At 49.7% G+C, this 27,991-nt stretch overlaps 2 protein-coding genes across 9 annotated transcripts; both read left to right on the top strand.

The window, feature by feature from the left end:
• Setd1a (SET domain containing 1A, histone lysine methyltransferase) lies at positions 1–24,303 on the top strand. 4 transcript variants are annotated; one of them, XM_041666349.1, is made up of 19 exons: positions 1–568; positions 1,370–1,534; positions 1,759–1,854; positions 3,756–4,026; positions 7,087–7,208; positions 7,441–7,670; positions 8,258–9,116; positions 9,261–10,055; positions 10,509–10,685; positions 10,835–10,922; positions 11,576–11,733; positions 11,855–11,942; positions 15,594–15,923; positions 19,872–20,936; positions 21,314–21,486; positions 21,568–21,678; positions 21,810–21,929; positions 23,255–23,392; positions 23,469–24,303. In XM_041666349.1, the coding sequence occupies exons 2-19, from the start codon at positions 1,385–1,387 to the stop codon at positions 23,640–23,642; spliced, it is 5,145 nt and encodes a 1,714-aa protein (XP_041522283.1). In that variant the 5' UTR covers positions 1–568; positions 1,370–1,384; the 3' UTR covers positions 23,643–24,303. The 4 variants fall into 4 exon arrangements, with proteins under 4 accessions (XP_041522283.1, XP_041522282.1, XP_041522284.1 ...); XM_041666348.1 differs by lacking the exon at positions 1–568 and adding an exon at positions 640–773; XM_041666350.1 differs by lacking the exon at positions 1–568 and adding an exon at positions 858–1,039 and having other exon boundaries at positions 8,261–9,116.
• Positions 24,304–24,741: 438 nt separating this feature from the next.
• Hsd3b7 (hydroxy-delta-5-steroid dehydrogenase, 3 beta- and steroid delta-isomerase 7) lies at positions 24,742–27,938 on the top strand. 5 transcript variants are annotated; one of them, XM_041666352.1, is made up of 8 exons: positions 24,840–24,872; positions 24,983–25,062; positions 25,224–25,395; positions 25,608–25,763; positions 26,002–26,110; positions 26,181–26,280; positions 26,414–26,576; positions 26,964–27,938. In XM_041666352.1, exons 3-8 carry the CDS (start codon positions 25,230–25,232, stop codon positions 27,377–27,379), a joined length of 1,110 nt encoding a protein of 369 aa, XP_041522286.1. In that variant the 5' UTR covers positions 24,840–24,872; positions 24,983–25,062; positions 25,224–25,229; the 3' UTR covers positions 27,380–27,938. The 5 variants fall into 5 exon arrangements, with proteins under 5 accessions (XP_041522285.1, XP_041522289.1, XP_041522286.1 ...); XM_041666351.1 differs by lacking the exon at positions 24,983–25,062 and having other exon boundaries at positions 24,742–24,872; XM_041666354.1 differs by lacking the exon at positions 24,983–25,062 and having other exon boundaries at positions 24,850–24,872; positions 25,276–25,395.
• Positions 27,939–27,991: the final 53 nt, after the last annotated feature.

Genomic DNA, 27,991 nt, shown 5'->3' with positions numbered 1-27,991 from the left:
CCCTGTAACCATTTCGCCCTAAGTCGGAAGTGGGCTGCTACTTGAGTTGGGCTAGGAAGAAAGAGGCAGGAATAGCTGTCGACACTGCCAACGGGGCTTGGCTAACCGGGCGTCATTTTCTCGACTCCAGCGCAGGTGAGAGGAGGTGACGGCCAAAGCCCAGAACGGTGGCGAATCTGCACTGCAGCCTCGTAGGCATTCGAGCTGCGCAAGGAAGGGGCAGGGAAGAGCAGCAAAGGAGCGCGCATCCTGTTCACTCATTTGCCCCGCCCGCCTCGCGAATCTGCGTCGTTCGACGCACCACTCAAATCTGCCGAGCTCCGGCTGGCCGCCTCCCCCTCGCTCCGCCCCTCTTTCCTCAGGGGCTCGTCGCAGCTTTCGTCGCCGCCGATTCGTCACGAACCCCAAGGCCGGGGCAGCTGGATGAGGGTGGTACAGTCCACTCTCCGGGGGATGCGGCCGATCTTCAGGCTTCCTGGGCTACGACTCCCAAGCCTTACAGGGCCCCGGCCGAGGCAGAGCCGCTCCGCTCGGCCCCGTGGATCGCTCCGCAGTCCTTGTAGCGAAAGTGCGAATGCAGACGCCGCGCCCGCTGGGCCTCGTGCAGGTGGCGGTGGTGTTTGGTGCGCGCGCCGGGGAGGTGGTGGTGGGGGGGCGCCGCCGCCGCCACCGCTGCGGGGCCGGGTCTCGCGCTGCCGCCGCCGCCGCCGCCGCCTCACGCCGCTGAGGTGCTGCGCGCGGTGGGGGGAGGGTGAGCCGCTCGCCACGAGCGGGTGAGTAGGGCCTTGACGCGCGTGCGCGGAGACGGGGTGGGGGGGCACCGAACGCGCCCGGGCGGGAGGAGAGGGCAGCGGCGCGCGTTACCCGACCCCCCCCCCCCCCCCGCCTGGATTCAGGGACCGAAGCCGGGGCTCAGACTCGGTCTCGCGGTGTTTCCAACGCCCCGGAGAGGTGCCACCTCTGGTCCAGAGGACTGGGGCGCGGGGACGCGAGCGGCCGTGTGGGAGCGGGAGCGGGGCTCGGCCCGGGCCGCTGGCCGGTGAGGAGGCGGGAGGGGGCGGGGCCTGCCAGGAGACGGGGGAGGGGTCTTGCGTGGAGGCCAAGTGGGGCGCGCTAGGGAGAGCGGGAAGGTCTGGGGGCGCGAGCTGGGCCTGGGCCCTGAGGGTAGACTTGGGGGGTGGAGGGGGAACGGAGTGTTAGAGTGAACCCGGTCCTCAGGGCCCGATCTGAGGGAGCCGTGGGTCATGCCGAGGTGTGGGAACTGGACTGATGGGGGGGACCTGGAATCCGGGCTAGCCATGGAGGGGGACAGCAAGGGAGTCAGGCCGGAGGCTTGGACCCCCATTGCGTATCCGTCTTTTCCTGACAGTGTAAATGAGCGAGGATGGACCAGGAAGGTGGGGGAGATGGGCAGAAAGCCCCGAGCTTCCAGTGGCGGAACTACAAGCTCATCGTGGATCCGGCTTTGGACCCTGCCTTGCGCAGGCCTTCCCAGAAGGTGTACCGCTACGATGGAGTCCACTTCAGTGTCAGCGTGAGTGCCTCATGGCTTCCGGACTTCCCTGGACCTCGGGGCTGCCCTCCTCCTCCCTCCACCCTTCCCGGTGTTCAGCACCTAGACCTCCGGGACCTGTAGCTTGTCCTTTGAGAAGGAGCAGGTTATGGCAGCTCTTCTGTATGTGCGTCTCCACTGGCTTCCCGGAGTGGACAGCCTGCTAAGTTTTTGTCCTGGTCACATCGCTCTCTTTTCTGTGCTAGGACTCGAAGTACACACCAGTGGAAGACCTCCAAGATCCCCGCTGCCATGTCAGGTCCAAGAACAGAGACTTCTCCCTCCCAGTCCCTAAGTTTAAGGTACGTGTCTGCTGCTCTCTCAGCATGCTGGTTCTTGGAGCGCGGCAAGGGTCCTAGCACCTTGCTCTTCGCATAGCCTCCCTGAGTGGCTGGCCCAGTGCAACACTGGCAACCACATTTCCTTGCTTTTGAGTTTGTGAGACTAAGATGTCTGAGACAGGAGGTGTACTTAAATAGCTGAGGTGTCTCTAGTATGTCGCTGGTGACAAGGGTGTTGATGTCTGGAGGCATGAGGTATGGGTGGATGTTCAGAGACATCGTGACTGGGATACCCTAGTTCTTCAGCAGTTAAGGGTACCGCTAAGGCCACTGCCTGCTTGGTGTCCTCTGTCTCTCACTGTCGTTTGGGTATGTCCTCCCCCAGCTGGTCTGTAAGAGTGGCTCCCTTTCCCATGGTAGATACTCTGCAAGCTTTGCACTGAGCCTAGAAACGCTGGTGGATCTTTGTTTCCTTCCAATTTTGTTTCTTTGTTTTGTTTTATTTCCCACTGAGTTTTAAAGTAATTTATGGGGTGTTTCCCCCCTCTTTCCTTTTCCCTGAGCAATCTTATTTAAGCTCTATTGGCCTGAATGTTTACTTCCCATACCTACTTCCAGCCTCATAAACCCAGACTCCAGAGACTTGAACACATTATCTTTATTCTCTCAGTTCTTTTCATTCTTCCTCTGCTGATAAATTACAACATCAGATACCCGGGCTCACAACCTAGAAGCCTAGGAGTCACCTGGTAGTTCTTTCCTGATCATCTTAATCTTTCTCTTCATGCGGAGTCTTACATTTATTGCACTTGCTGTCTGTGGCTTCCTCCTCAGTTTTAGGCTTTTTTGCTGTTATTTGTCTCAGGTTCTGTTCTTATTTTACAAGTATGTATTTTCCCTTTTCTTTCTTTTTTTTTTTAATTTTTTTATTTTTCTTTTCAAGACAGGGTTTCTCTGTGTAGCCTTGACTGTCCTGGAACTCACATGTGTTCACACTCAAGCTTGCACACACCATTGTGCACATGTCGAAATTAGAGCACAGCTTGTAGAAACTGATTTTTCACCATGGGGTCCAAGGATCAAACTCAAGCTTGTCAGGCTTGGTGACAAGTGCCTATATCCACTGAGCCATCTTGCTGACATGCTAGGTCTGTTTTGGAGCGTTGGCATGTGTGGTTATTGATCTGGGCAGGCCTAATCACTTACTTGACTCTATACCCTTGTTATATCCAAACCAGACCAGACCCTCTTCAGTGTTTAGAAAACATCAAGATGGGTTCTGTTGTTTTGGTAAACTTTGAGTTTTCTACAAAGCCCCGTGAGAATGATAGGAAACATCTTTGTGAATCTTTTCCTGACTTTTCTCTGTGTGAATGATCCTTTTCTTGGCTCCCAGGCACCCTGTCTACACCTCTGCTACCACTGCATCATCTTCAGATTTTATATATATATATATGACTTATCTTTTTCTCTTTTTTGAGGCATGGTCTCCCTGGGTAACTCAGACTGGCCTTGAACTGAGGATCCTTGTGCATTAGCCTCCAGGTGTTAGTATTAGAGAAGTGCACACTACACTCAGAACTGTCTTGTCTCTTCTGAATGGGAAAAAATTTTTCTACCTTTGTGTTTCTACTATCTAACCTGTGATCATCAGACCTGAGCTAATAGATTATTTATTTCTTCCTACTGCTTTCTCTTGTGTGTGTTGATTCTTATATTTTATGTGTCTTTTTTTCCTTATTGTTGTCATAAGCAGAAGTCAAAGAGAGAGGTCTGTACTACAGTAGGGTTCATGATCCCCACTTCACTTGCCTATCACAAAGTCTCCCAGTCCTGTCTTGATCGCATGAGTCTGAAGTTTCCCAAATGGTAAGGGAACTACGCTCATTATGGAAACCCCAGACTAACTCCTCTTTCCACAGCTGGATGAATTCTATATCGGACAGATCCCACTGAAGGAAGTAACTTTTGCAAGGCTCAATGACAATGTGCGGGAAACCTTCCTGAAGGATATGTGCCGGAAGTATGGTGAGGTAGAAGAAGTGGAGATCCTTCTTCATCCCCGCACTCGCAAGCACCTGGGCCTGGCCCGTGTGCTCTTCACCAGCACTCGGGGTGCCAAGGAGACTGTCAAAAACCTCCACCTCACCTCTGTCATGGGCAATATCATCCATGCCCAGCTTGATATCAAAGGTGAGGCTCCCTTGTCTCTTGCTTGCTCTCTGGCAGAGATTATATCTGTAAATGCCCTATTGGGCTCAGCCAAGGTAATCAGGGTCATGATTCTTTACCCAAATTCTTGAGGCCAGGCCAGGTGTGTTTCTGAACTTAAAATTTTTAAATTTTAGAGAAAAATTAAGGTACATGCAAGGTATTTTATGTTATTGATAGCATGGTAATGGCAGTACCCCACTGTCAATCATACTTTTCTGCTTCTAAGAAATTGTACTTAGGGTAAGACTTGAACTATATGTAGTAAGTTTAATACTGGGTTCTCCAAAGTACTAAGATTTCAGGAGGGTTCTATTATTTATGTTTTTGTGTATGACTGTTTTTTCTACATGTATATCTATGTACAGCATGTATGCCTGATGCCCATGGATGAACTGGAGTTTTGTTGGTTGTGAGCCATCACGTGGGTGCTGAGAACTGAACTCAGTCCTGGAAGAGCAGCCAGTACACTTAACTGCTGAGTCATCTCTCCGGCTCAGTGAGGGTTTTTCTTTTTTTGTTTTGAAATTATAGATATTTTATGCTTGCTTTAGTAGCACATATAGTATGATTGAAATTTTAGATAACTGAGGAACTGGAGTCTTGGATCAGTAGTGGTGGACATACCTAGCATACTCGTGGCTTGCCAAAAAAAAAAAAAAAACATATCTATGAGGATAAAGATAAAGAAAGCAGAGTTTCATGGTGCCATGTGCTGATAATCCTAGTGTTTGGAGACAGAGATGGGAAGACTGAGGTTAGCCTGTCTGCAAAGATGATTCCAGGCCAAATGGGGCTACATAATGAGATCCTGTCTCAAAAAAACAGAGAGGAGGTGGGAGAGAACTTAGTGGATAAAAGTACTTACTGTGTAATGATAAAGTCTTGAATTTTAATCTCCGTCACTCATGAAGTCCAGGTATATTTGTATTTGCCTGTAGCTTCAGTATTGGTGGGTAGAGACAAGCAGATCCCAGAAACTCGCTGACCAACTGGCCTAAGAAATGGCAAGCTTCAGTTTAAGCATGACCCTGTCTTGAGGGAGCGAGGGAATGCAATAATTGGAGATATCCATTTCTTCCTTTGGCCTCCATGTGTATGCACTTGGATAGCCACAAGTTCATCACACACAAATAAGCAAAAGTAAAAAAAGATGGGGCTATTTTGAACCGCTTTCAAGGAATTGCAGGGAGAGATGAGACCCATGGCAGACTAGTTACAGGGGCCATCTAAGGGAAGCAGCTGTTAGTCGGTGTTTACAGGTGAGGGGACGACTCATGTCCTTCTGACTTTAGATTGCTGTACGTAATTGCACAGCTTTTATGTTTGTTTGTTTTTTGTGTTTTTGAGATAGAATCTCACTATGTAACTTTGTCTGGCCTTGAACTCACAGAGATCTTCCTGCCTCTGCTGCCTGAGTGCTGAGATTAAAGAGCATATGATAGTTTCTGTGACTTTTTTGTTTGTTTTATAGGTTTCACTCTATAGCTTAGGCTGTCCTTGAATTCTACACTTGACCTCATAGGTGTTATTTTTGATTTGTTTTTTTTGTTTTGTTTTGCCTCTTAAGATTTATTTTTTTATTTATTTAATTTTTTTGTTTTTTTGATACAGGGTTTATCTGTGTTACAGTTCTAGCTGTCCTGGAACTAGCTCTTGTAGATCAGCTGGCCTTGAACTCACGGAGATCCACCTGTCTCTGCCTCCCAAGTGCTGGGATTAAAGGCATGTGCCACCACTGCCTTGCCTTAAGATTTATTTTTGTACGTGCGTGCGTGCGTGCATGCGTATTCACCTACAGAGGGCAGAAAAGGATGCTGGATCCTCTGTAATTGGAGTCATAGGAACCTAACCTAGGTCCTCTGCAAGAACACAAGATGCTCTTTACCACTGAACCTCTCCAGGCCCTTGTTTTTGTTGTGAAGCCTGGGCTTGTAATTTCTTTTATAGCCAAGAATGACCTTGACTTCTACTTCTCCTTCATCCTGGATCATAGGCTTGTGCCACTATCCTTGACTTGTCTGGTGCTGGGGATGAAATTCAGGGTTTTGTGCATACTGTGAAGATGCTCTACATTCCAGTTTCCTGTATTAGTCAGCCTTGCTGTCTGTCTCTGACTGACCTGTACACTGTACAGCTCATGTTGAGCTGGATGGGTCCTTGGCCTCACTTAGTCTCCCAAGTATGAGGATTGCAGGCATGTACCACTATACTGGCACTTCTTTGTTTTTATTCATTAATGATTTATCTCTCTATTTATTTTTGGTTTTTTGAGACAGAATTTCTCTGTAGCTTTGAACCCTTTCCTGGATCTCACTCTGTAGACCAGGCTGGCCTTGAACTCAGAGAGTTCCGCCTGCTTCTGCCTCTCGAGTCCTGGGATGAAAAGGCATGCATCACCACCTCCTGGCTGGATTGACCTTTGCAGCTGCAATTCTGCGGTCTTTAGTTTATAACATAAAGGGGTAATGGGCTTAGCAGCAGATAGACCTCTACTTTGCAGAGTACTTTCCTTAAACTTTATAAAATACTCTAATTGAGATATGTGGATAAACTATGAGTTTACGAAACAGGGTGTTTGGATTGAGCCCAGGGCCTCTCTCATGCCAAGCCAAGCACTGTGGCCTACCCATATTAATTTTTTTTTTCTAATAGTTAGGAGATAAAGACGAGCCAGGCTTTGTTCTATGAATCTGTAAAAGAGTAGTATGTGGTAGCACATACCTGGTAATCCCTAACCTGGAAAGTAGAGCAGTAGTATCAGGAATTCAAGACCATTGTTTTCTGTATAGCAAGTTTGGCCAACCTGGCTATATGAGATCTTGTCTCAAAAAAATACAAAGACAAGATCTAGTCAAAGCAACCATAGGCAGGTAGAAATGAGGTAGACATTCCCAAGGATTGAGTTAAGTATGGGATTGATGTTCTAAAACATACAATTTAGGAAAATTATAGGAAATTCGAAGCCTTGAGGAAGAAAAAAGACTGCCGAATCAGGGAGGATGTTTTTCCTTCTGTTGATTTCCATTTCTCTCCATCTAGGACAACAACGAATGAAGTACTATGAATTGATTGTCAATGGCTCCTACACTCCTCAGACTGTGCCCACTGGAGGCAAGGCCCTGAGTGAAAAGTTCCAGAGCTCTGGTGCAGCCACTGAGACGGTGAGAAGCTTGTGGCTGCTGTGGTATTAGGCACATGGACACATTGCCTAGTCACCAGGAGCAGGAGCCATCTGGGAAAGCCCTAAACTTCACTGTTAAGTATAGGAAGGCAAAGGAATGATGCCTAGATGCTTTCAGAAACAAAAAACTGGGATTCTTGGATTGGGGCAGGACACATTTTTAAATTATTCCTGATCTTTTTTTATTTCTCCTTGCCTCATTTTCTCTCCAGACTGAAGCCCGCCGACGATCTTCCTCAGACACGGCAGCCTACCCAGCAGGCACTGCTGTGGGGGGCACCCCTGGCAATGGCACTCCCTGCTCCCAAGATACAAATTTCTCCAGCAGTCGACAAGATACCCCATCTTCCTTTGGCCAGTTCACCCCTCAGTCCTCCCAAGGAACACCCTACACACCTCGGGGTAGCACCCCTTACTCTCAGGACTCTGCCTACTCCAGCAGGTATGGAAGGCACACCTGTTTTCGCCTGAGCCATTTAATTCTGGGAGCTATAGCTGTGAAGAATGAGCCCTAGGTCTCTGAGAAGGAGTCAGAAACTATTTTAGTCTTTAGTTTCAACTAACAAATTGCTGTTTTCAGGGATACTAGTTTGGGACCTGATCATAGAAGCAAATGTTGGGGAGTTTTGATTTGTCTGTTTTTATGTGTGTTTGTATGTGTCTCTGCATGTGTGTATGTTTATTGCATGCAAGCAGGCTAAAAGGAGACAGATACTTTGGAGCTGAAGTTATAGATGGTTGTCCACTATCATCTGGGTGTTGAGACTTGAACTTGAAACTTCTGCAAGAGCAGTCTGTGCTCTTAACCTCTAAACTTCGTTCTATAGCTCATTTTTAGATTTATGTGTCTGAGTGTTTTGTCTGCATGTATGTGTGTGCATACAGTGTTCTTAGTACTCATGCAGTTGATCACATGGAACTGGAGTGAAAGATGGTTTGAGCCACCAAGTGGGTGCTGGGATCGAACCTCTGTCTAGAGGGGCTTTGGTCACCCAGGGAGGAGCCTAGCTAACTCCCTGACTTCTTCAGCAGCACTTCAACTTCCTTCAAACCCCGGCGGTCAGAGAACAGCTATCAAGATTCTTTTTCTCGCCGCCATTTCTCCACATCTTCAGCCCCTGTAACCACCTCTACTACCACCTCAGCAACTGCTGCAGCCACTGCAGCCTCCTCTTCCACATCTTCATCCTCTTCATCATCGTCCTCCTCCTCATCTTCCTCAGCCTCTCAGTTTCGTGGTTCTGACTCTAGCTACCCAGCATATTATGAAAGCTGGAATCGCTACCAGCGTCACAGTTCCTACCCACCTCGCCGGGCAACTAGAGATGATCCTCCTGGGGCCCCATTTACTGAAAATACACCTGAGCGCTTCCCACCTTCCTATACCTCCTACTTGGCCCCTGATCCCAACCGATCCACTGACCAAGACTACCGGCCCCCTGCCTCAGAGGCCCCACCTCCAGAGCCTCCAGAACCTGGTGGTGGTGGTGGTAGTGGTAGTGGTGGTGGGGCACCCAGCCCTGAGAGAGAAGAAGCCCGGACTTCCCCACGCCCACCTTCACCTGCCCGTTCTGGCTCCCCAGCCCCAGAGACCACCAATGAGAGTGTCCCCTTTGCTCAGCACAGCAGCTTGGACTCCCGCATTGAAATGCTGCTGAAGGAACAGCGCTCCAAATTTTCTTTCCTGGCCTCTGATACAGAGGAAGAAGAAGAGAGCAACAGTGCAGGCCCTGGGGCTAGAGATGCAGGGGGTGAGGTGCCTTCTGGGGCAGGTCATGGGCCCTGCACACCCCCTCCTGCCCCAGCCAACTTTGAAGATGTAGCACCTGCAGGGAGTGGAGAGCCAGGGGCTGCCCGGGAGTCACCAAAGGCCAATGGACAGAATCAGGTGAGCCTGCCGCCAGCCATAGGATTGGGGAAGGAAGCTTAGGTCTTAGGGGAGCGGGAAGGTGCTCAGACAAGGAAACAAATGAGAGGGATGCTCAAGAAGCTCTGGTAGGAGCTGTCTGTGACTTTCCTCCATACCCTACAGGCTTCTCCATGTTCTTCCGGAGAAGATATGGAGATCTCTGATGATGACAGGGGTGGTTCGCCTCCTCCAGCCCCAACGCCTCCCCAGCAACCGCCACCGCCGCCGCCGCCACCACCCCCTCCCCCTCCTCCTCCCTACCTTTCTTCCCTTCCTCTGGGTTATCCTCCCCATCAACCTGCCTACCTCCTGCCACCCCACCCAGATGGACCACCCCCCCCTGAGTACCCTCCGCCGCCTCCACCACCACCACCCCACATCTATGACTTTGTGAACTCCCTGGAACTTATGGATCGACTTGGAGCACAGTGGGGAGGGATGCCCATGTCCTTCCAGATGCAGACCCAGATGTTAACTCGGCTCCACCAGCTGCGGCAGGGCAAGGGATTGACTGCTGCCTCAGCTGGTCCTCCTGGTGGGGCCTTTGGCGAGGCCTTCCTCCCTTTCCCACCCCCACAAGAGGCAGCCTATGGCTTGCCTTATGCTCTGTACACACAAGGGCAAGAAGGTCGTGGGGCATACTCCCGGGAAGCCTACCACCTGCCCTTGCCCATGGCAGCAGAGCCCCTGCCTTCTTCCTCAGTCTCTGGAGAAGAAGCCCGCCTGCCTCACAGGGAAGAAGCAGAGATGGCAGAAAGCAAGGCCTTGCCTTCAGCGGGCACTGTGGGTCGTGTGCTAGCCACCCTTGTCCAAGAGATGAAGAGCATTATGCAGCGAGACCTCAACCGCAAGATGGTGGAGAATGTGGCCTTTGGAGCCTTTGACCAGTGGTGGGAGAGCAAGGAAGAAAAGGCCAAGGTGAGGAGGTCTAGTCCAGGGACGCTGGGCACTTGAGTACTTGCTGAAGGAGATACACCTTTGACTTTCCCTGATTGCCCAGATCAAAGTAGGGATAAGAGAACATGAAGTGAATGTGGGCATTATGGGCAGGGGAATCAGACAGAGAGCAAAAGGTAAGCACAGACCTAGGTCACAAGAGCTTTGTCCTGACGCCTCTGCTGCTTGCAGTGGACAGAACTCTTAAGTGTTTCTGGGCTTGTCTTCAGTTCTACCAATTGTCACAGAGTAGAAATTAGTGACTGTTTCCTAAGGGTGGATGGCCTAAAGTATCAGACTTGAGAATCTCTTTAACTGGCCAGAGATAGTGTCGGTTCATGGATGTCTGTGTTCTTGAGGCCCATTGTTGGTTCTTGGGCAGGAAGGAATAACTGTGCTCTGGAGTCTGCAGCTAAGTCTCCCTGCTATCTGCAGCCCTTCCAGAATGCAGCCAAACAGCAAGCCAAGGAGGAAGATAAAGAAAAGATGAAACTCAAAGAGCCGGGCATGCTGTCCCTTGTAGACTGGGCCAAGAGTGGCGGAATCACGGGCATTGAGGCCTTTGCCTTTGGGTCAGGGCTACGAGGGGCCCTGCGGTTGCCTTCATTTAAGGTATCCAGGAACGTGGTGGCGGGGAAAGCTGGTGGGCCTCCCTTCCTTGGGGAAATGATGGTTGGGAGTTGAGGGTTTTTTAAATTTTCCCTCCCTCTCATTCTCCCTGATTGAGTTGTAAGTGGGCCCCATTTTTCTGCATCTTCCAGGTGAAGAGGAAAGAGCCATCAGAAATTTCCGAGGCCAGTGAGGAAAAGAGGCCCAGGCCTTCTACTCCAGCTGAGGAAGATGAGGATGGTAAGTAGACAGTCGGCAGAAGAGAAAGGTGATCTGTTCAGAGTCTGATAGGAGAGGAGGAGTGAAGGGGCCAAGGTATTTCTGAGAACAAGGCACCAATTGGAGACCTTTATGCAGAATTAAAACAAATGAAAGGAATTCTAAAAGGCATCGGAAGCATCAGATAGGCCTCTCCCAGAGTTAGGGTTTAATTATGGCTATGCTGATTTCAATGAATCTGTGTTTTGGTTTTTTCCACTTACAAAGGAAGAATTCACATCTGGAGTTTACCACCTAATGCTTTTGTGGTACAGTCTTCCTAGTCTGTTGAAGTCTGGGTTGTTGGTTGGCAGCTTGTGTGATTTGAAGCTTCTTTATTGAGTCAGATTTGCTTCTCTGGAGAACCCTCAGTCCTATATTGTTTTCTTGAGCCAAATAAAATAAGTTAGCATTCTCTTTCACCCAGCTTAGAAGATGATGAAAGAAAATGTGTGGGACGTAGCTTAAGTTGTGTAATATGTTAGTGTGTTCATCTGTGTGCTGAGTTTCAACTTTCCTGCCTGTAAGTTTGGCCTGTTAGTAAAGTGGGCAATAGTGTGTGTAAAGTTCCTTGCATCTGGCGTAGGAGAGCAGTAATTACCGATAAACTGCAACTGCTCTGACTTCTCTTGCAGATCCTGAGCGAGAGAAGGAAGCTGGGGAACCAGGACGTCCAGGGACCAAGCCTCCGAAGCGAGATGAAGAACGAGGGAAGACCCAAGGCAAGCACCGGAAATCCTTTGCTCTAGACAGTGAAGGGGAAGAAGCATCCCAGGAGTCTTCCTCAGAGAAGGTAAGATGCTGGGCATCAGAGAGCCAGCTTCTCACTTAGCTGGAACCTAGGCAGCTAGCAGGGTTTCAAGAATGAAAACTTGTCTTTTTCCTGTTAGTCTCAATTTTTCATTTTCTTTAAGGATGAGGATGATGATGACGAAGATGAGGAAGATGAAGAGCGGGAAGAAGCTGTGGATGCCACCAAGAAGGAGGCAGAGGCATCGGATGGTAAGTTAAGTAGACTCAGGTCTGGCGGAGAAGGGATTGTAGTATCTAGTTTGTCTTTTTCTGACTTCATAGAGCTCTCCTGCTGGACTTCTGGCCAGTCTTTTTTTTTTGATTTTTCAAGACAGGGTTTCTCCGTAGCTTTTGGTTCCTGTCCTGGAACTAGCTCTTGTAGACCAGGCTGGCCTCGAACTCACAGAGATCCACCTGCCTCTGCCTCCCGAGTGCTGGGATTAAAGGCGTGCGCCACCACCGCCCGGCCTACTTCTGGCCAGTCTTGCCCTTAGCAAAGACAGTTGTTTTAGCAGCGTCCTTTGGAACATTAACCCCATTAGTTCAGATTATTCTGTCTTCTGAAGCTAGTCTCCCTCTGGACAGTCCAGCAAAGTCTGTGTCTTTTCTCAGGTCCTAGAGGTGAGCGGTATGTATTCTCCTCTTGCACCTTGATGCTACCAGACTAGACCTTTTCATCTTAGAGCAATGCTCTTTTTTTTTTGGGGGGGGGGTGGTGTTTCAAGACAGGGTTTCTCTATGGTTTTGGAGCCTGTCCTGGAACTAGCTCTTGTAGACCAGGCTAGTCTCGAACTCACAAGATCCGCCTGCCTCTGCCTCCCGAGTGCTGGGATTAAAGGCGTGCGCCACCACCGCCCGGCTGAGCACTGCTCTTCTTGTGAGGCCCAGCCACCAGGCTTCCTTTCTCTTCCCTTCCTGTGCGATTACCAGACACTTTTCTATCCGCTTACACATCTTCCATGGGTTGTACATACTTCAGAAGTATGTATGAAGGGACTGCAGAGGTGGCACAGTGATTAATAGCACTTATTGCTCTTACGGAGGACCCATGTTTGGTCCAGCACCTAGGGTGGTTCATAACTGCCAGTAACTTCAGTTCCAGGAGATCCAATGCCTTCCCAACTCCACAGGCATGTGGTGTATGTATATACACATAAATATACTGTTTTGTTTTGCTTTTCTTTTTTGAGACAGGATTTTTTGTGTAGCTTTAGAGCCTGTTCTGAAACTTGCTCTGTAGACCACCACTGCCTGTTGTTTTTTTGTTTTTTTTTTTAAGAAACATGCATTGAAAATCTGTGCGTACTTGTACTTGTTTTATGAAGTTTAGACAAAGCCTTGATTCAGACAGATGTAGTTACTGCTTTTAAAAGCTTGTTTGAAGTTGGGCAGTGGTGATGCATGCTTTTAATCCCAGCATTCAGGAGGCAGAAGCAAGAGGATCTCTGTGAGTTTGAGGCAAGTCTGGTCTACAGAATGAGTTAAGAACAGCCAGAGCAGTACACAGAAACTCTGTATCGAAAAACCAAAAGGGGAAGAAAAAAAAAGAAAAAAAAACCCAACTTGTTATGGGGACACACTTGTTACTTTTTAAGGAACAATGAAATAGAAATAGGGTGACAAGTCTGGTAATGTGCTGGACCCGAGGAAAGAGCCACTGTTGGATGTCAGTCAGGAATTTCTCTAAGGTACTGTTTCAGCAGTGGCTGGGGTTGGTAGCAATAATGATCTGAGGTCTCTGCTGAAGAAGCAAAGGACTGGTTGACCTGCTAAGAATGAAGACAGCTCCTGTCTATCTGCTGTATCTCTTAATGTGTGTCTTGAATTTGTCTTTGTTCCTGCTGTTTTGCCTTTCTCAACTGTTTTTGTAGTCCTCTTGTGCCTCTACCTAAGTGAAGTGCTAGGATTACAAACATGCCAGCATGCCTGGTGTGTGCGGTGCTAGGGAGCAAACAGTACTCTACCAGTTGGCCTGCATCCCCCAACTCCTCTGCTGCAATCTTGCCTGATTTCTGAGTCTCTCCCTTCCTTTTATTTCATTCCATTTTCCAAACAGCTAATAGTATTTTCTTTACTAAAATATGCATTTTGGGAAATGTACTCACTTCTCTAGAAGGTCTTTGCCTGACTCCCTATTTTCTACCAAAGTGGGCATTATAGGCCATTTGTATAGTCAGTCATTCTGGCCCCTGCTCATATGTTCTTTTCAGTTTTGTCTCTCCATGTTCCAGTTTACCACTACGACCTTCTAATTTACTCCATTATGGAATTCATAGATGCATCTGATTGCTTGCTCTCGCTCCCTCTCTCCCTGGCCTCATTGCCTTTCAAGTGCTGGGGTTATAGGAATTTTCCATCATACCTCTTCAGGATTTCTTAGTGCTCTCTCTCATCCAGTACTGATCTTCTGTAAGTGTGGTATTTATATATATATGTGTGTATCACATACATGTATGTCAGCTCTCTCCTTCCACCATGTAAGTTTCGGTGTTCAAAGTTAGGTCATCAGTTTGGCAACAGGTGCCTGCTAAAGCCATCTTGCTGGGCCCTTGTTTTGTTTTGTTGAGGAAGAGTCTCACATAGCCCAGGCAGGCCTCTAACTTATTATGTAGATGAACAAAACCTTAAACTTCTGGTCTTCCTGCCTCCACCTGTAGAACAAATGTGCCTATCACCACGACTAGCTTTTTATTTAACTTTATGTGCATTGGTGTGATGGTATCAGATCTCTTGGAACTAGAGTTACAGTTGTGAGCTCATGTGTTTGTGGGTGCTGGGAATTGAACCCTGGTCCTCTGGAAGAAAAGCCAGTGCTCGTAACACCTGATTCATCTCTCCAGCTCTATTTTTTTTAAATTTATTTGGCTTTTTATTTATTTTTAAAATTTTTGTTTTTTCAAGACAGGGTTTCTCTGTATAGCCCTGGCTGTCCTGGAACTCCCTCTGTGTAGCAGACTAGCATCAAACTCCCAGAGATCTGTTGCCTCTGTCTCCCGAGTACTAGGGTTAAAGACGTCCCACCATCGCCCAGCTGACTGACTTTTTTTTTTAATATTTATTTATTTATTATGTATAGAGTGTCTGCATGTACACCTGCAGGGCAGAAGATGGTACCAGATCTCATTATATGGATGGTTGTGAGTCACCATGTGGTTGCTGGGAATTGAACTCAGGACCTCTGGAAGAACAGCCAGTGATTTTAACCGCTGAGCCATCTCTCCAGCCCCCTGACTTTTTATTTTAATTAATTTCTTCAATTTAGTATACAATGTAGGATTTTCATTATGGCTATACATTTATATGCCATACACTAATCATACCTTTCCTACTGTTTGCTGGTACCCTCTCCTGAATTGTCCCTCCTTTTGCTTTAATCCACATACATTCATTGACCTTCCTTGTTCTCTTTTAAACCTCTCTCTATTCCCCCTCCACCCCCAGCGTCCTTTCTATGTTCAACGCATATACTGTTTATTGCAGAATTCTTTGAGTCCGTCTTCTACAAACCTACTTTGGTCCAAACTGACTACATGCCAGTCTTTAGGTCTCTCTTTTTTGTTGTTATTGATACTCCTGATTTATCTCCATTTCTTTGTGGTCAGATAGCTCCTCTTCCTCCTTTTTGATTTTAGCACCTCTTTAGGGAGGCCTTCCCAGACTTGTTCTTTTAAGCAGAACGCAGGGCTTTCTTTCCTGTGTTCTTCAGTCCCTTAGGCTAATGTTAGTCACTGTAAGCAGACACTTGCTTATTTAACCTCTTGACTTCTTGGACTTCTAGCACCGGGCCTAGAGCCACACAGCCAGAGTATTTAGTGAATGATCCCTCAGCTTGACCATTGATTGTCTCTTCTGGATTTCCAGGTGAGGATGAGGACAGCGACTCATCTTCCCAGTGCTCTCTGTATGCTGACTCAGATGGTGAAAACGGGAGCACGTCAGACTCCGAGAGCAGCAGCTCCTCTTCCTCTTCATCCTCTTCTTCCTCCTCCTCCTCCTCCTCCTCATCTTCCTCATCAGAGTCTTCCTCTGAAGAAGAGGAACAGTCAGCAGTCATTCCCCCAGTGTCACCAACCCCCAGAGAAGTCCCAGAATCCCTTCCAGCACCTGATGAGAAGCCTGAGACAGACAGGGTGATAAACTCCCCTGCTATGCCTCTCCCTGAAAAGGAGACATCACCCACACGGCCTACAGGTAGGTTTCATCAGACAGGTCATGTGACTAAGATGTATGTTTGTCAGTGTCTTGGAGAATGGTGTCTACATACACTTCGTACCTGAGGTGCTGTGTGTATGTGGAGGCAGTTAAATGGTCACGTGCTAACACTAACTCATGTCTGAGTTTTGCCTTTGCTTTCCTTTGCAGATGTGTATGGTCCTTATTGTTCTGTAGCACATGCACATGATGGTCCTGTGGTAGGTAGGGACTGTGCGTTCATACAGTAGAAGTTTATTGAGCACTACTACTACCAGTAGCAGTACAAAGACATGATGGTGTGTCTGACAGGAGCTGTTCTCATCCTCATAAAGCTTTCAGTCTACAGGGAGATACAGGCCAGTCAAGCAATAAGTGCATAAAATAACTATGATTTTAAACCATTAAATACTATGAAGGGAAGATGCAAGGAACTCAGATTCCTGAGAGTGTCTTTGGGTCTGGGCACATCATCCTGCTGAGGCACAGTGGTCTGAATAGCAGACACTGAGGAGGAACTAGCAGATATATAGACTCTGCATAAGGCACAGAATACAAGTTGGAACACCTGTAAGAAAGCTCACCCTATGGTATGTTGAAAATTTAGGGTGAAGCGTGGCCAAAACTGTAGAAGTGACTGAGGCCCTCCTATGCAAAATGCAGAATCTATGTAAAAAATTTTTTCTTTGCCATGGAAAGGAAATTACTAGATAATAGTGATTTGAAAGGATACATTACGAAGGGGAGTTGGAGAGGAGCCAGAGTGTCACAGGGACACTTTTTCTTTTTTTGTTTTTTTGAGACAGGGTTTCTCTGTAGCTTTTGGAGACTGTCCTGGAAATCACTCTGTAAACCAGGTTGGCCTCAAACTCAGAGATCTGCCTACCTGTGCCCCTGAGTGCTGGAATTAAAGGCGTGTGCCACCACCACCCGGCTGCAGGAAAACTATTCAGAGGCTGGGAAGATGGGACTTAAGGGTCCCTCTAAAATTAATTTTTTTTTTTTTTTTGGATTTTTCGAGACAGGGTTTCTCCATAGCTTTTTGGTTCCTGTCCTGGAACTAACTCTTGTAGACCAGGCTGGCCTCGAACTCACAGAGATCTGCCTGCCTCTGCCTCCCGAGTGCTGGGATTAAAGGCGTGCGCCACCACTGCCCGGCTAAAATTAAATTTTAAAAAATTTCAACATCCATAAGATGAAGACTTCTTCTGACACTGTATACTGAATCTATGGGCAAGAGAAGACCACTTAGGAGGCATTTTTCTCCTTCAATTTTTCTGGGCCCACATCTACATTTCCAAAAGGCCATTCTGGCTGGAAGAGGGATTTGGAAAAGGGGAAGGAGATATAAGGGTAGCATTAGAGGGGACACAGGTAAAATACAATTCCTGGATTGGGGATAGAGCCCAGCAGGTAAAGTGCTTCTCCTACACAAACCAGAGAACCTTTGGGTTTGATCCTAGCACCCACATAAAGGTGTGGTGGCTTGCACTTATAATACCACGTTTGGGGAAGCAGAGACAGATCCCTGGGTTGAGCTCCTTGTCCCAGTGAAAGACCATATCTCAAAACCCAGGGTAGACAGTTGAAGAATTACACTTGAGGTTGTGGGTCAGAGACAGAAAATAAGTGGAAATCAGGATGAAGAAGAGGATAAATAACTTGGTGATACTACATGCCACAAAAAGATGGTAAAGTGACCTAGGATTATAGGCACGGATGATTTGGAGTTGAGTTGTGGCCTCTGGACTTTGAGTTGAAAACATTGGCAATTGGGGTATAGAGCTGAGGTTTTGGAGTCAGGCAGGAAGATATAAAGTTTGAGGCCATTTTAGACTATTCAGGCCTAATCTAGGCAATTTAGCAAGACCCTCTATCAAATAGAATTTTACAAAGGTCCAGCAGTCTAGCTCAGTGGTAGTATTTACTAGCATGCATAAAGTCCTAGGTACAGTGTCCAGTACTAACTGACTGAATACACAAATAAATAAAAAATGAAAAGGCGGGGTTAGACTATGTTATTGTGCGCAGGAGAAGTTATAATAAGATAGAAGTGCCTTGGACGTGACAGGTCATTAGAATTACAAATTTCAGATGAATAGTTGAGGCTGAAAGCAAGTAATAAGGGACAAGGGAAGGTAACAGCGATAGCTAGTTTCCTCTAAGGGTAGGGTATACAAGGAGGGCTGTGTGGCTTACCAGGAAATTGGGGAAGACCTGAAAAGGTAGTTCACACGTTCCTCTGGAAATTGTCAGCTTAATAACTAACTAGTAGCCTAATTAAAGAAAAGACGTTGAGGGTCTAGATATAGCAGCCAATTTCAGTCAGTTTATATAGCAGCCAGTGATATGAGCTTCATCCTGGACTCCACTGAGCTCCAGGCTAGTCTGAGCTACATGAGACCTCTTTCAAAAAGCAGGAGATGGAGTGGGTGGGTGTGGGTATGCTTACATGGTATGCTTACTGGGAGAATTCAGAGACGAGTAGAACATCTTGGTCTTGCCTTTTTTATTTTCTTTTTTGGTTTTTCAAGACAGGGTTTCTCTGTGTATATTTGGAGCCTGTCCTAGAACGTGCTCTGTAGACCAGGCTGGCCTCCAACTCACAGAGATCCACCTGCCTCTGCCTCCTGAGTGCTGGGATGAAAGGTGTGTGCCACCACAGCCCAGTGGTCTTGCCTTTCTTTTGTCTTTTAGTTTGGTTTATTTTTGCTTTCCCCAGGAAATTGGTTTCCTTTGTTTCTTCATTCCAGTACAGTGTTCATACTCACCAACCACCAGGCTAGCAATAGGCCAACCAACCTACTATCTTAGACCTTCTTAGAAGTCTGTGATTGGGCCAGCTTGGATCAGGTGCAGTCTTTGTGGTATCACTTAGTGATGGCTCTGAGGGAGAAAGCTGGGGGACACTGACTTCTAGGGCCTTGTCTTTAAGAATTGAGGTCATGGACGAGCAATTCCCAGAAAAAAAGTAGTTGTACTGCCTGAGCAGGTAACCCAAAAATTGTATCCTAAATGAAAGCCTGTGGAAGTGAGGGACCGAAGAAACCTGTGTGAAGAAGCTGAGTTGGATGCTAAGATCTGTACTTTGCCATTGTCCGAGACCCACGTGATACCCACGTGACACAACACATTGAAGGGCCTTACTTAGTGTTCCCAAGTAAGGAGCACTTCAGTTTAAGGCAGTATGCTCAGCTGATTGCTGCCTGCCCAGCCAGATGTGGTACTGGCTGCCACTTAGTATTGAAAATGGTACAGTGAGATGTAAAAGCTATAAGCCCACAAGTGTCTAGTCATGAAATGTGTTCTTTTCCAACAGTCTTATAAATAATCTAGAAGCCCAATTTTTTTTTTTGTGGCAGCCCTTCCCTCCCTGGTTTTTCTAGTTTGACTAGACATTTGATTTGGTCAGTTATCCCATTTGAATGAAAGCTTCCTGCACTTGTCTGTCTCCTCTGAGTTTTCTCCATGCCTGACATGACCAGAGTAGATGTTTGTTAGCTGGAATAATGAATAGATACAGAGCCCTATCCTGTTCAGGGAGTACACAGGGCTGAGAGTGATATGGGCAGGAGAGAGGCAGGCAGGAGTGTCCACTGTGTAAGCAGGTATGTGTATTTATCATCATGATTGTATTAGATGGAAGCTGGCTGGGCAGTGGTGGCACATGCCTTTAATCCCAGCACTTGGAAGGCAGAGGCAGCTGGATCTCTGTGAGTTCGAGGCCAGCCTGGTCTACAAGAGCTAGTTCCAGGATAGACTCCAAAAGCTACAGTGAAACCCTGTCTCGAAAAAAACAAAACAAAACTTTATATGGAAACTGAGGCAGAATAGGGTAGAACTTGATGAAGTAAGGCTGCTTCACGCTAGTATAGCTGAGCCCAGGTCTCCAGCCCTGACGGTTTTGTCTAATGAAGTTGGCCTTTGCCCACGTGCTTCCATCCCCAGGTACTGCTGAGGAAACACCTCCTAATATACCACAGCCTCCTCCAGAGCCACCAGCTGGACCTCCAGACCCTGCCCCTCGCCTGGATGAGCGTCCCTCTTCTCCTATCCCTCTCCTACCCCCACCTAAGAAACGCCGGAAAACTGTCTCCTTCTCTGCCGCTGAGGAGACACCAACCCCAGAGCCTCCCCCAGCTGCCCCACTGCAGGCCAAGTCTCCTGGTCCAGTCTCTCGAAAAGTTCCCCGGGTTGTGGAGCGGACCATTCGGAACCTGCCCCTGGACCATGCATCTCTGGTTAAGAGTTGGCCTGAGGAGGTGACCCGAGGGGGTCGGAATCGGGCTGGAGGTCGTGTCCGCTCTACTGAAGAAGAAGAAGCCACTGAGTCAGGGACAGAAGTGGACCTGGCAGTGCTGGCTGATCTAGCCCTGACCCCAGCCAGACGTGGGTTAGCTATCCTACCCACTGGTGACGACTCAGAGGCCACAGAGACCTCAGACGAGGCTGAGCGCCCAAGTCCTCTACTCAGCCATATTCTCTTAGAACACAACTATGCCCTGGCCATCAAGCCTCCACCTGCCACACCAGCACCTCGGCCCTTAGAGCCAGCTCCTGCCCTGGATGCACTCTTCAGCTCCCCAGCTGATGAAGTCTTGGAGGCCCCTGAGGTGGTGGTGGCTGAGGCAGAGGAGTCAAAGCAACAGTTGCAGCAGCAGCATCCAGAGCAGGAGGGGGAGGATGAGGAGGAAGATGAGGAGGAAGGGGAGTCCGAGTCTTCAGAAAGCAGCAGCAGCAGCAGCAGCAGCAGTGACGAGGAAGGAGCTATCAGGAGGCGCAGCCTCCGCTCCCACACTCGACGAAGACGGCCACCACTCCCACCCCCACCCCCACCGCCTCCTTCCTTTGAACCAAGGAGTGAATTTGAGCAGATGACCATCCTATATGACATTTGGAACTCAGGCCTGGACTTGGAAGACATGAGCTACCTGCGACTCACATATGAGCGGCTGCTGCAGCAGACCAGTGGGGCCGACTGGCTTAATGATACCCACTGGGTCCATCACACAAATATCCTGAGCCACAGAGCCTGCTTATTCCCTAGAGCAAGACACGGGGTTGGGGTGGGGACAGCTTTCCTTGGGGTCATGTGGCTAGAAATGTCATCCTCCAGTCACTCCTAGGATTGTATACTGGTCTCCTATCTGTCTAACTCACTGTGCCTTGGTTAGCTTTGGGGTTCTCTAGCTGCCAGCTTTCTTTTCCCTCTGCCTCGTGTCTTTTCTGACAGAACAAGTAAGGTCTAGACTTGCCTTATCCAGTCTGTCTCCTGAATGTTCTCACCGTTGGACCAGCTACTGGGTAGGCTGGGTTTGGGGTGGACAGGAGGTGTGGGCCCCAAGGGACTGGCCAGTAGGGAACCTGTTCTCTTCCTTAACACCCTGCACTCACCAACCTAAGCACTCCAAAGCGCAAGCGACGGCCCCAAGATGGGCCCCGGGAGCATCAGACAGGCTCTGCACGCAGCGAAGGTTACTATCCCATCAGCAAGAAGGAGAAGGACAAGTACCTGGATGTGTGCCCTGTCTCAGCCCGACAGCTGGAAGGCGTGGACACTCAGGTAGAGCCCTGCCCCAAACCCTAGCTTGCCTCCTCCTTCCAGTCCTTCAAGCACCCACCACCACCTTAATCTTGTTCACAGGGGACTAATCGGGTGCTTTCTGAGCGACGGTCAGAGCAGCGGCGGTTACTGAGCGCCATTGGCACCTCAGCCATCATGGATAGTGATCTGCTAAAGCTAAACCAGCTCAAGGTCAGGAGGGGAAACTGGAGGAGGGAGGAGAAACACAACAAGGAGATTGCCCCTGCTGTGATCCTGTGGGACAGGGGAAGGTGCAAGTTTGTGGGAGCATCAAACCGTTAAAGCTACTTTCTGTCTCTTAGTTCCGGAAGAAGAAACTCCGATTTGGCCGGAGCCGGATCCATGAGTGGGGTCTGTTTGCCATGGAACCCATCGCAGCTGATGAGATGGTGATAGAATATGTTGGCCAGAACATCCGCCAGGTAAGGTTCCGCTCCAGCATCAGCCTAGCTGCTGACTGTACAACAGCATGAAATTTCACGCCATCATCTGAGGCTTTTACAAAGCCTCACTCATTACTGCTACTGCCACTGCTCAGCTTTGAGACTTACTTAGTAAAGTAGACGTTAGTAGGCCAGCCTCCCGGGAACACTGGGCAGCAATGATAGTCAAGAATGGTGTTGATACCAGGGGGTTGTAGATGTCGGGACCCAGAGCCTCCCAGAGCCCTGGAAGCTAAAGGGCCGGGAACTCCTGGGGCAGCAGGATATATGTGCTCCAGTTCTGGGGACAGCGTGTGCAAAGGCTTAGAAGCTGCATCCTCTTAGGAAGATGTGGCCAGTGCATGTGTTCAGGGCTAGTGACAGAGATGTGAGCCTGAAAATGCAAGAGGAGCCAACTCCTCAGAGCTGGAACCATATCAGTCAAGTGTGACCTTGTGGATGGATGGGGAATGTCCTGGAAGCTGTGCAAGCAAGGACTTGAGAAGCTAATAAGCTCCCTCTGGCTGTGTAGAAAAGAGCTTGTGTAGGCTGGTCTCGGTGGGGCTTAATGGCAGATCAAAGCCAAGGTATGGAAGAGGTAGTGGCCCAGGGATGACAGGAGTCTAGCCTGTGGGTCCAGAGTGGTTGACAGAACCAGGTAGTTGGCCGTAGAGGGTGAAGGTAAGGTGTTGAGGTCTTTCTCAAGGTATCCCCATTAGCTTCTAGGAATGTGATTGGGAGCAGCAGAAGGAACAGAAATAAGATCAGGATTGTCCCAGTGTAGACATAGGCTCAGGGTCCTAGGGTTGTAGGGATGACATCCCACAGTCCTACTGAGGTGGACTTGGCTGGAGATTGAAGCCTGGAGGAGTCCTCACCACAGAACTGCTGGTTAGAACTCTGCAAAGGGGTAAGGTCACCCAGTGAGAATGGAGAATGCATTGCTTATTTCCTGGGAATGGCTGCCCCTTGCTAAAAGCCTTTGTCCTGGCACAGACCATCTGCCATCTGCTCTTGCCAGCTGCCCATAGGTGTCTATTTGGGAAGGATAGTCTTAGGAGAGGATTCAATTGAAGGCATGGCACTGTCATCTCAGAAGCTGCCCCAAGCCCACAGCATACTGTTGGCTCCACTGTGGCCACAGGTTCTCCAAAGAGCCAATACTGGTTTCTCCAGAGTCCTTCTGTGGCTGACTTTGGGTCAGAATAGGTGGGAGCAGGTAGACCCAGGTGCTTATCCAATCAGTGTGACCCCAGGAGCTGCTGGGAGCAAGTCTAGCCCGTGCAGTGGCTGATGTCCATGACGTGTGCATCTCATCCTCCCAGATGGTAGCTGACATGCGGGAGAAACGCTACGTTCAGGAGGGCATTGGCAGCAGCTACCTTTTCCGGGTGGATCACGATACCATCATTGATGCCACCAAGTGTGGCAACCTCGCCAGGTTCATCAACCACTGCTGCACGGTGCGCTCAGGGCTGGGCCAGGGCTGGGCTGGGCAAGGGTGAGGTGGGGCTGCGGCTTACACTGCCCCTCCTGCAGCCCAACTGCTACGCTAAAGTGATCACCATCGAGTCTCAGAAGAAGATTGTGATCTACTCCAAGCAGCCCATTGGCGTGGATGAGGAGATCACCTACGACTACAAGTTCCCACTAGAGGACAACAAGATCCCGTGTCTGTGCGGCACTGAAAGCTGCCGTGGCTCCCTCAACTGAGGTGGGGCAGGACTGGTGCCCTCACCCCTATTTATTCCCCCTTGGTGCCCTAAGCTCCCAGCACCCCCAGCCTTAGTGGGCTCAGCAGGGCCCACATGTCCCCATCTCCACATGTGGGATAGGGGCCCTGAGCCCAGCAAGGGAGCCTCAGTCCTTTGAGGTAACTTCTGACTCCCCATACCCTTTGCCCAACCACCCTCTTAATTTTTTTTTCTTTGCGGAGAAGAAGCTGTAAATGTTGTGTAGCTGCCAGCAGCTGTTTCCTGTGGAAACCTGGGGTACCAGCCTGTATAGATGCTATTCTTGGGGGCTGAAGAGCCCTCTGCTTCATGTTAGTGGGGACTTCCCCTTCTGTCCTATATGCACCCCTCCCCAATTTAGGGGTCTCTGGGGCAGTGGCCATGTTCTCCCCCTGGGGGGGCCTTTGGCCCCTAGTCCTGGGAACTCTGTGCCTGGAACCCTGCCTCATCTGTTCCTGCCAGACCCTGTGGGTCACCCTCCCACCCTGGTGTCTCAGAGCTCTGGCTCAGTGGGCCAGGATGGTGGGGGGCAGGCCCTTCTTGTTGGGCTGGATTGTATATAATGTTAATAGTGAAAACCCAACGCCACATTTTTATAATTGTGATTAAACTTTATTGTACAAAAATGCTTGGTCAATATCTTTGGGAAGAGCAGGCTGGGATGCGGGTGAAGTGAGAGGACGAAAGTGGGTGGCCTGAAGTTTGGGGTGAATAGGCCTGCGGACAGCAGTATTGCTGTGGACCAACCACCTAAAGGACTACAACAACCAGCCCATATCTCCCCAGGGATGCTAGCCAGAGCTGTACCAAGATCAGGCTTCCCTCCTCTCTCTCCCCAGAACCACAGCTGGTGCTGGGACTCCAGCCTCTTGGGAAACCCAGCAGGAGGGAAGAAGCAAGGTCACGTAGCAGTGATGAGGTCACCCTGTCTCGACCCCATTATCCCTAAATACGTCTTTAGCAAGTGGGCAGGTTCTGTCCTCTGCCACAGAGAGTGGAATGGCCACCAGGGGGCACTCTGGCAAGAGAATTCCCTCCTCCAAACTCCCTTGCCCGCCCCTAGGGGTGGAGGCTAGGCTGGTCTTCCTGGAATGGGCCAGGGAGGAGGAGCAAGCGGAAGGAAGGAAGCCTGTGTGCAGCTAGCTGGCCCACCAGCCCAGGACACAGCCTCTCCCAGTGGCCAGTTTGGACTCCCTGGGACTAGCTGCAGGTAGGCAGAGACACTACTGAGCCCTCGGGGCCCTTCTCTTACTTCGCTCAGTCCTTACCACCTCCTTGCACCCTTTCTAAACGACTCTTTACCTGTTTTCCCTTCTTTAGTATCCCCAGTCATTTTTTCCATCCACCTCAATCCCTAACCCGTTCTGCATCCAATCCGGGTGATTCAGCAGGGTAAGAGGGTAGGTAGTCTGATTGCTACCAGCACACAACTGCACCCCACAGCTACTAAGCCTCTTCCACCTAGATTATCGCCCCACCTACTAGATCCCTTCTAGGAAAAACACATAGTTGAAGCAAGTGGTGTCAGGCAATTCTAGTGAGCTAAATTCTCTTCCCACAGCTGGGCATGGCAGAATCTGAACAGGTGCCAACACTGGTCTACCTGGTCACAGGTGGTTGTGGCTTCCTCGGGGAGCATATTGTTCGAATGCTGCTGGAGCGGGAGCCCAGGCTTCGGGAGCTGCGTGTCTTTGACCTGCACCTCAGTTCCTGGCTGGAGGAGCTGAAAACAGGTGACTGAGTGGGGCAGTAGGTGTGGTGCCCCAACCTCCCCAAACTGGGATTTGTGCAGTTGTGGAAAAGGTGATTCCTATGTCTGTCCTCCAGCTCACGCAGGCGGGATGGGTGAGTCACAGGGAACACATGGTCCCCTAGGGGCATGCAGGCCAAACTCTGCAGCCGGCTAAGTCCTCAGCTCTGACACTGCCTTGGGCTTCTCCACCAGGGCCTGTGCAGGTGACCGCCATCCAGGGGGATGTGACTCAGGCCCACGAGGTGGCAGCTGCTGTGGCTGGATCTCATGTGGTCATCCACACAGCTGGGCTGGTGGATGTGTTTGGGAAGGCCAGTTCAAAGACCATCCACAAAGTGAACGTGCAGGGTGAGGTGCTACCTACATGTTCTTCCATGTGACACCGTCATTCCTTAGCATGTGGCCTGACCTTAGCATGGGCATCCTGTGATTTTCTTGTGAGAGCCTGTCCTGCTGATCACGGGGCCCCGTCCCTGCTCCCCCACCCTTTCCTGACCTGTGGTGGTTCACCCTGGACACAGGGTGAAGCCAAAAAAGATGTCGAGGCAGGAAGAAGACAGCTTGCATTTGTCCCTTCCCTTCACAGGCACGCAGAATGTGATCGAGGCTTGTATACGGACTGGAACTCAGTTCCTGGTCTACACAAGCAGCATGGAAGTTGTGGGGCCTAATATCAAGGGCCACCCCTTCTACAGGTGAGCTCAGCCCCACTGAATGTCAGAGGCCCTTTACCTCCAGCATTGAGTCTGTTTTCTCCCCCTCTAGGGGCAATGAGGACACCCCATATGAAGCAATCCACAGGCACCCCTACCCTTGCAGCAAAGCCCTTGCTGAGCAACTGGTCCTGGAGGCCAATGGAAGGAAGGTAGGCTGCAAAAACAGGGCTTGGGGTGCTGAAGGTAGAGGAGAACCTGACCCCCAGGCTTCTTTGCATTCATCTCCGCCCCATGGTGGCCAGGATAGAGGCGTGTGCTCCATCATTTTCCCTTTGCCACCAGGTCAACGGAGGGCTACCCCTGGTGACATGTGCCCTTCGACCCACGGGCATCTACGGTGAAGGTCATCAGGTCATGAGAGATTTCTACAACCAAGGACTGCGCTTTGGGGGTCGGCTCTTTCGAGCCGTCCCGGCTTCTGTGGAGCACGGTCGAGTCTATGTTGGTAAGGACAGAGCAAGGCAAAGGGAACCCGAGAGCAGCGCAAAGGGGCTGGCTCTGAAGGTGGCAGAGTCACGAGTGTCCCCCTGGCCCTGTGAGGGCTCAGGTAGACGGTGATCATGTGGGCACTTTCTGCATGGATCGCAAGAGAAAGTCTCCACGCCAGCTGGGAGGGCTGACATGTCATGGGTTATGCCGAGCACTGAAGCAGGGTGAGGACAGTTCTCCAGAGAAAGACAAGGGCAGCATCCAGACAGGAACCGAGTAGCTACGGGATATCCGGGAGGGCGGTGGCTACAGGGGTGGGGGAGAGCCACCTTGAGGTTTGGGCCAAACAGGGGCCTGGACCAAGGGTCCTCAGGGGCTTATCTGCCTCCCTCCCTACTGGTAGGCAATGTGGCTTGGATGCACGTGCTGGTGGCCCGAGAGCTGGAGCAGCGGGCAGCACTCATGGGTGGCCAGGTGTATTTCTGCTATGATAAATCACCTTATAAGAGCTACGAGGACTTCAACATGGAGTTTCTGGGTCCCTGTGGACTTCGGCTGATAGGCACCCACCCACTGCTGCCCTACTGGCTGCTGCTGCTGCTGGCTACTCTCAATGCCCTGCTGCAGTGGTTGCTTCGCCCACTGGTACTGTACACACCCCTGCTGAATCCCTACACTCTGGCCGTGGCCAACACCACCTTTACTGTCAGCACCAACAAGGCACAGCGCCATTTTGGCTACAAGCCCCTCTTCTCATGGGAAGAGAGCAAGGCCCGCACCATTCACTGGGTGCAGGCCTTGGAGGGTTCGGCCTGGTGACAGCAGGGCCAGGGACTGGAGGCCACTGTGGCACACACTCAAGGTCCTGAACCTTCAGAGCCTGGATGGAGAGAAACGACTGCCTTCTGAAGCTAGGGGCTGTGGTGCCTGACTGGGTGGTAAGAACCGTGCCACGTTTTAACTACATAGATCTTGAGCCTGGGTGCTATCCCAGCCTCCAAGTTCTAACAGGGTTTAGGAACAGGCCTATCTTTGGTCCTGAGGCCTGCCAGCTGAGTGGCAAAACTGATTTCTAAATGGTCTCACTACCTTTCCCACTTCTGGTTTCTCAAGCAGGAAGGGGCTCACGCTGGTCTGCTTACTCCAGGTGGTCTTCTGCCACATCTGGCTCTCCTTAAGGGGTTATAGTTCTATCATTATTTAAATGTGTATCTCTTTTAGACATTTATCTTTTAATTTGCTTTAAAGAAAGCTGAAGAAATCAGTGAGTTTCCATGTCTTCTCCAACCACATTCAGTGCCTGTGATATTGTTAGCTTTCTGCCGAGGGGGCCAACCATGTGGTATCAGGCCAAGCCTGGATTAAAATCCTTTTCCAAGTCTGTGTCTACCTGTTGTCTCCCCTCCCCCAAGTGTCTCCCGTCACCACGGC

Source organism: Microtus oregoni, unplaced genomic scaffold (genome assembly GCF_018167655.1).
Source record: "Microtus oregoni isolate MIOR12 unplaced genomic scaffold, Mior012 000016F_ref0000370, whole genome shotgun sequence".
Lineage (NCBI taxonomy): Eukaryota > Metazoa > Chordata > Mammalia > Rodentia > Cricetidae > Microtus > Microtus oregoni.
Note: the sequence above shows the minus strand (reverse complement) of the source record. Positions and strands in the feature narration are given on the sequence as shown.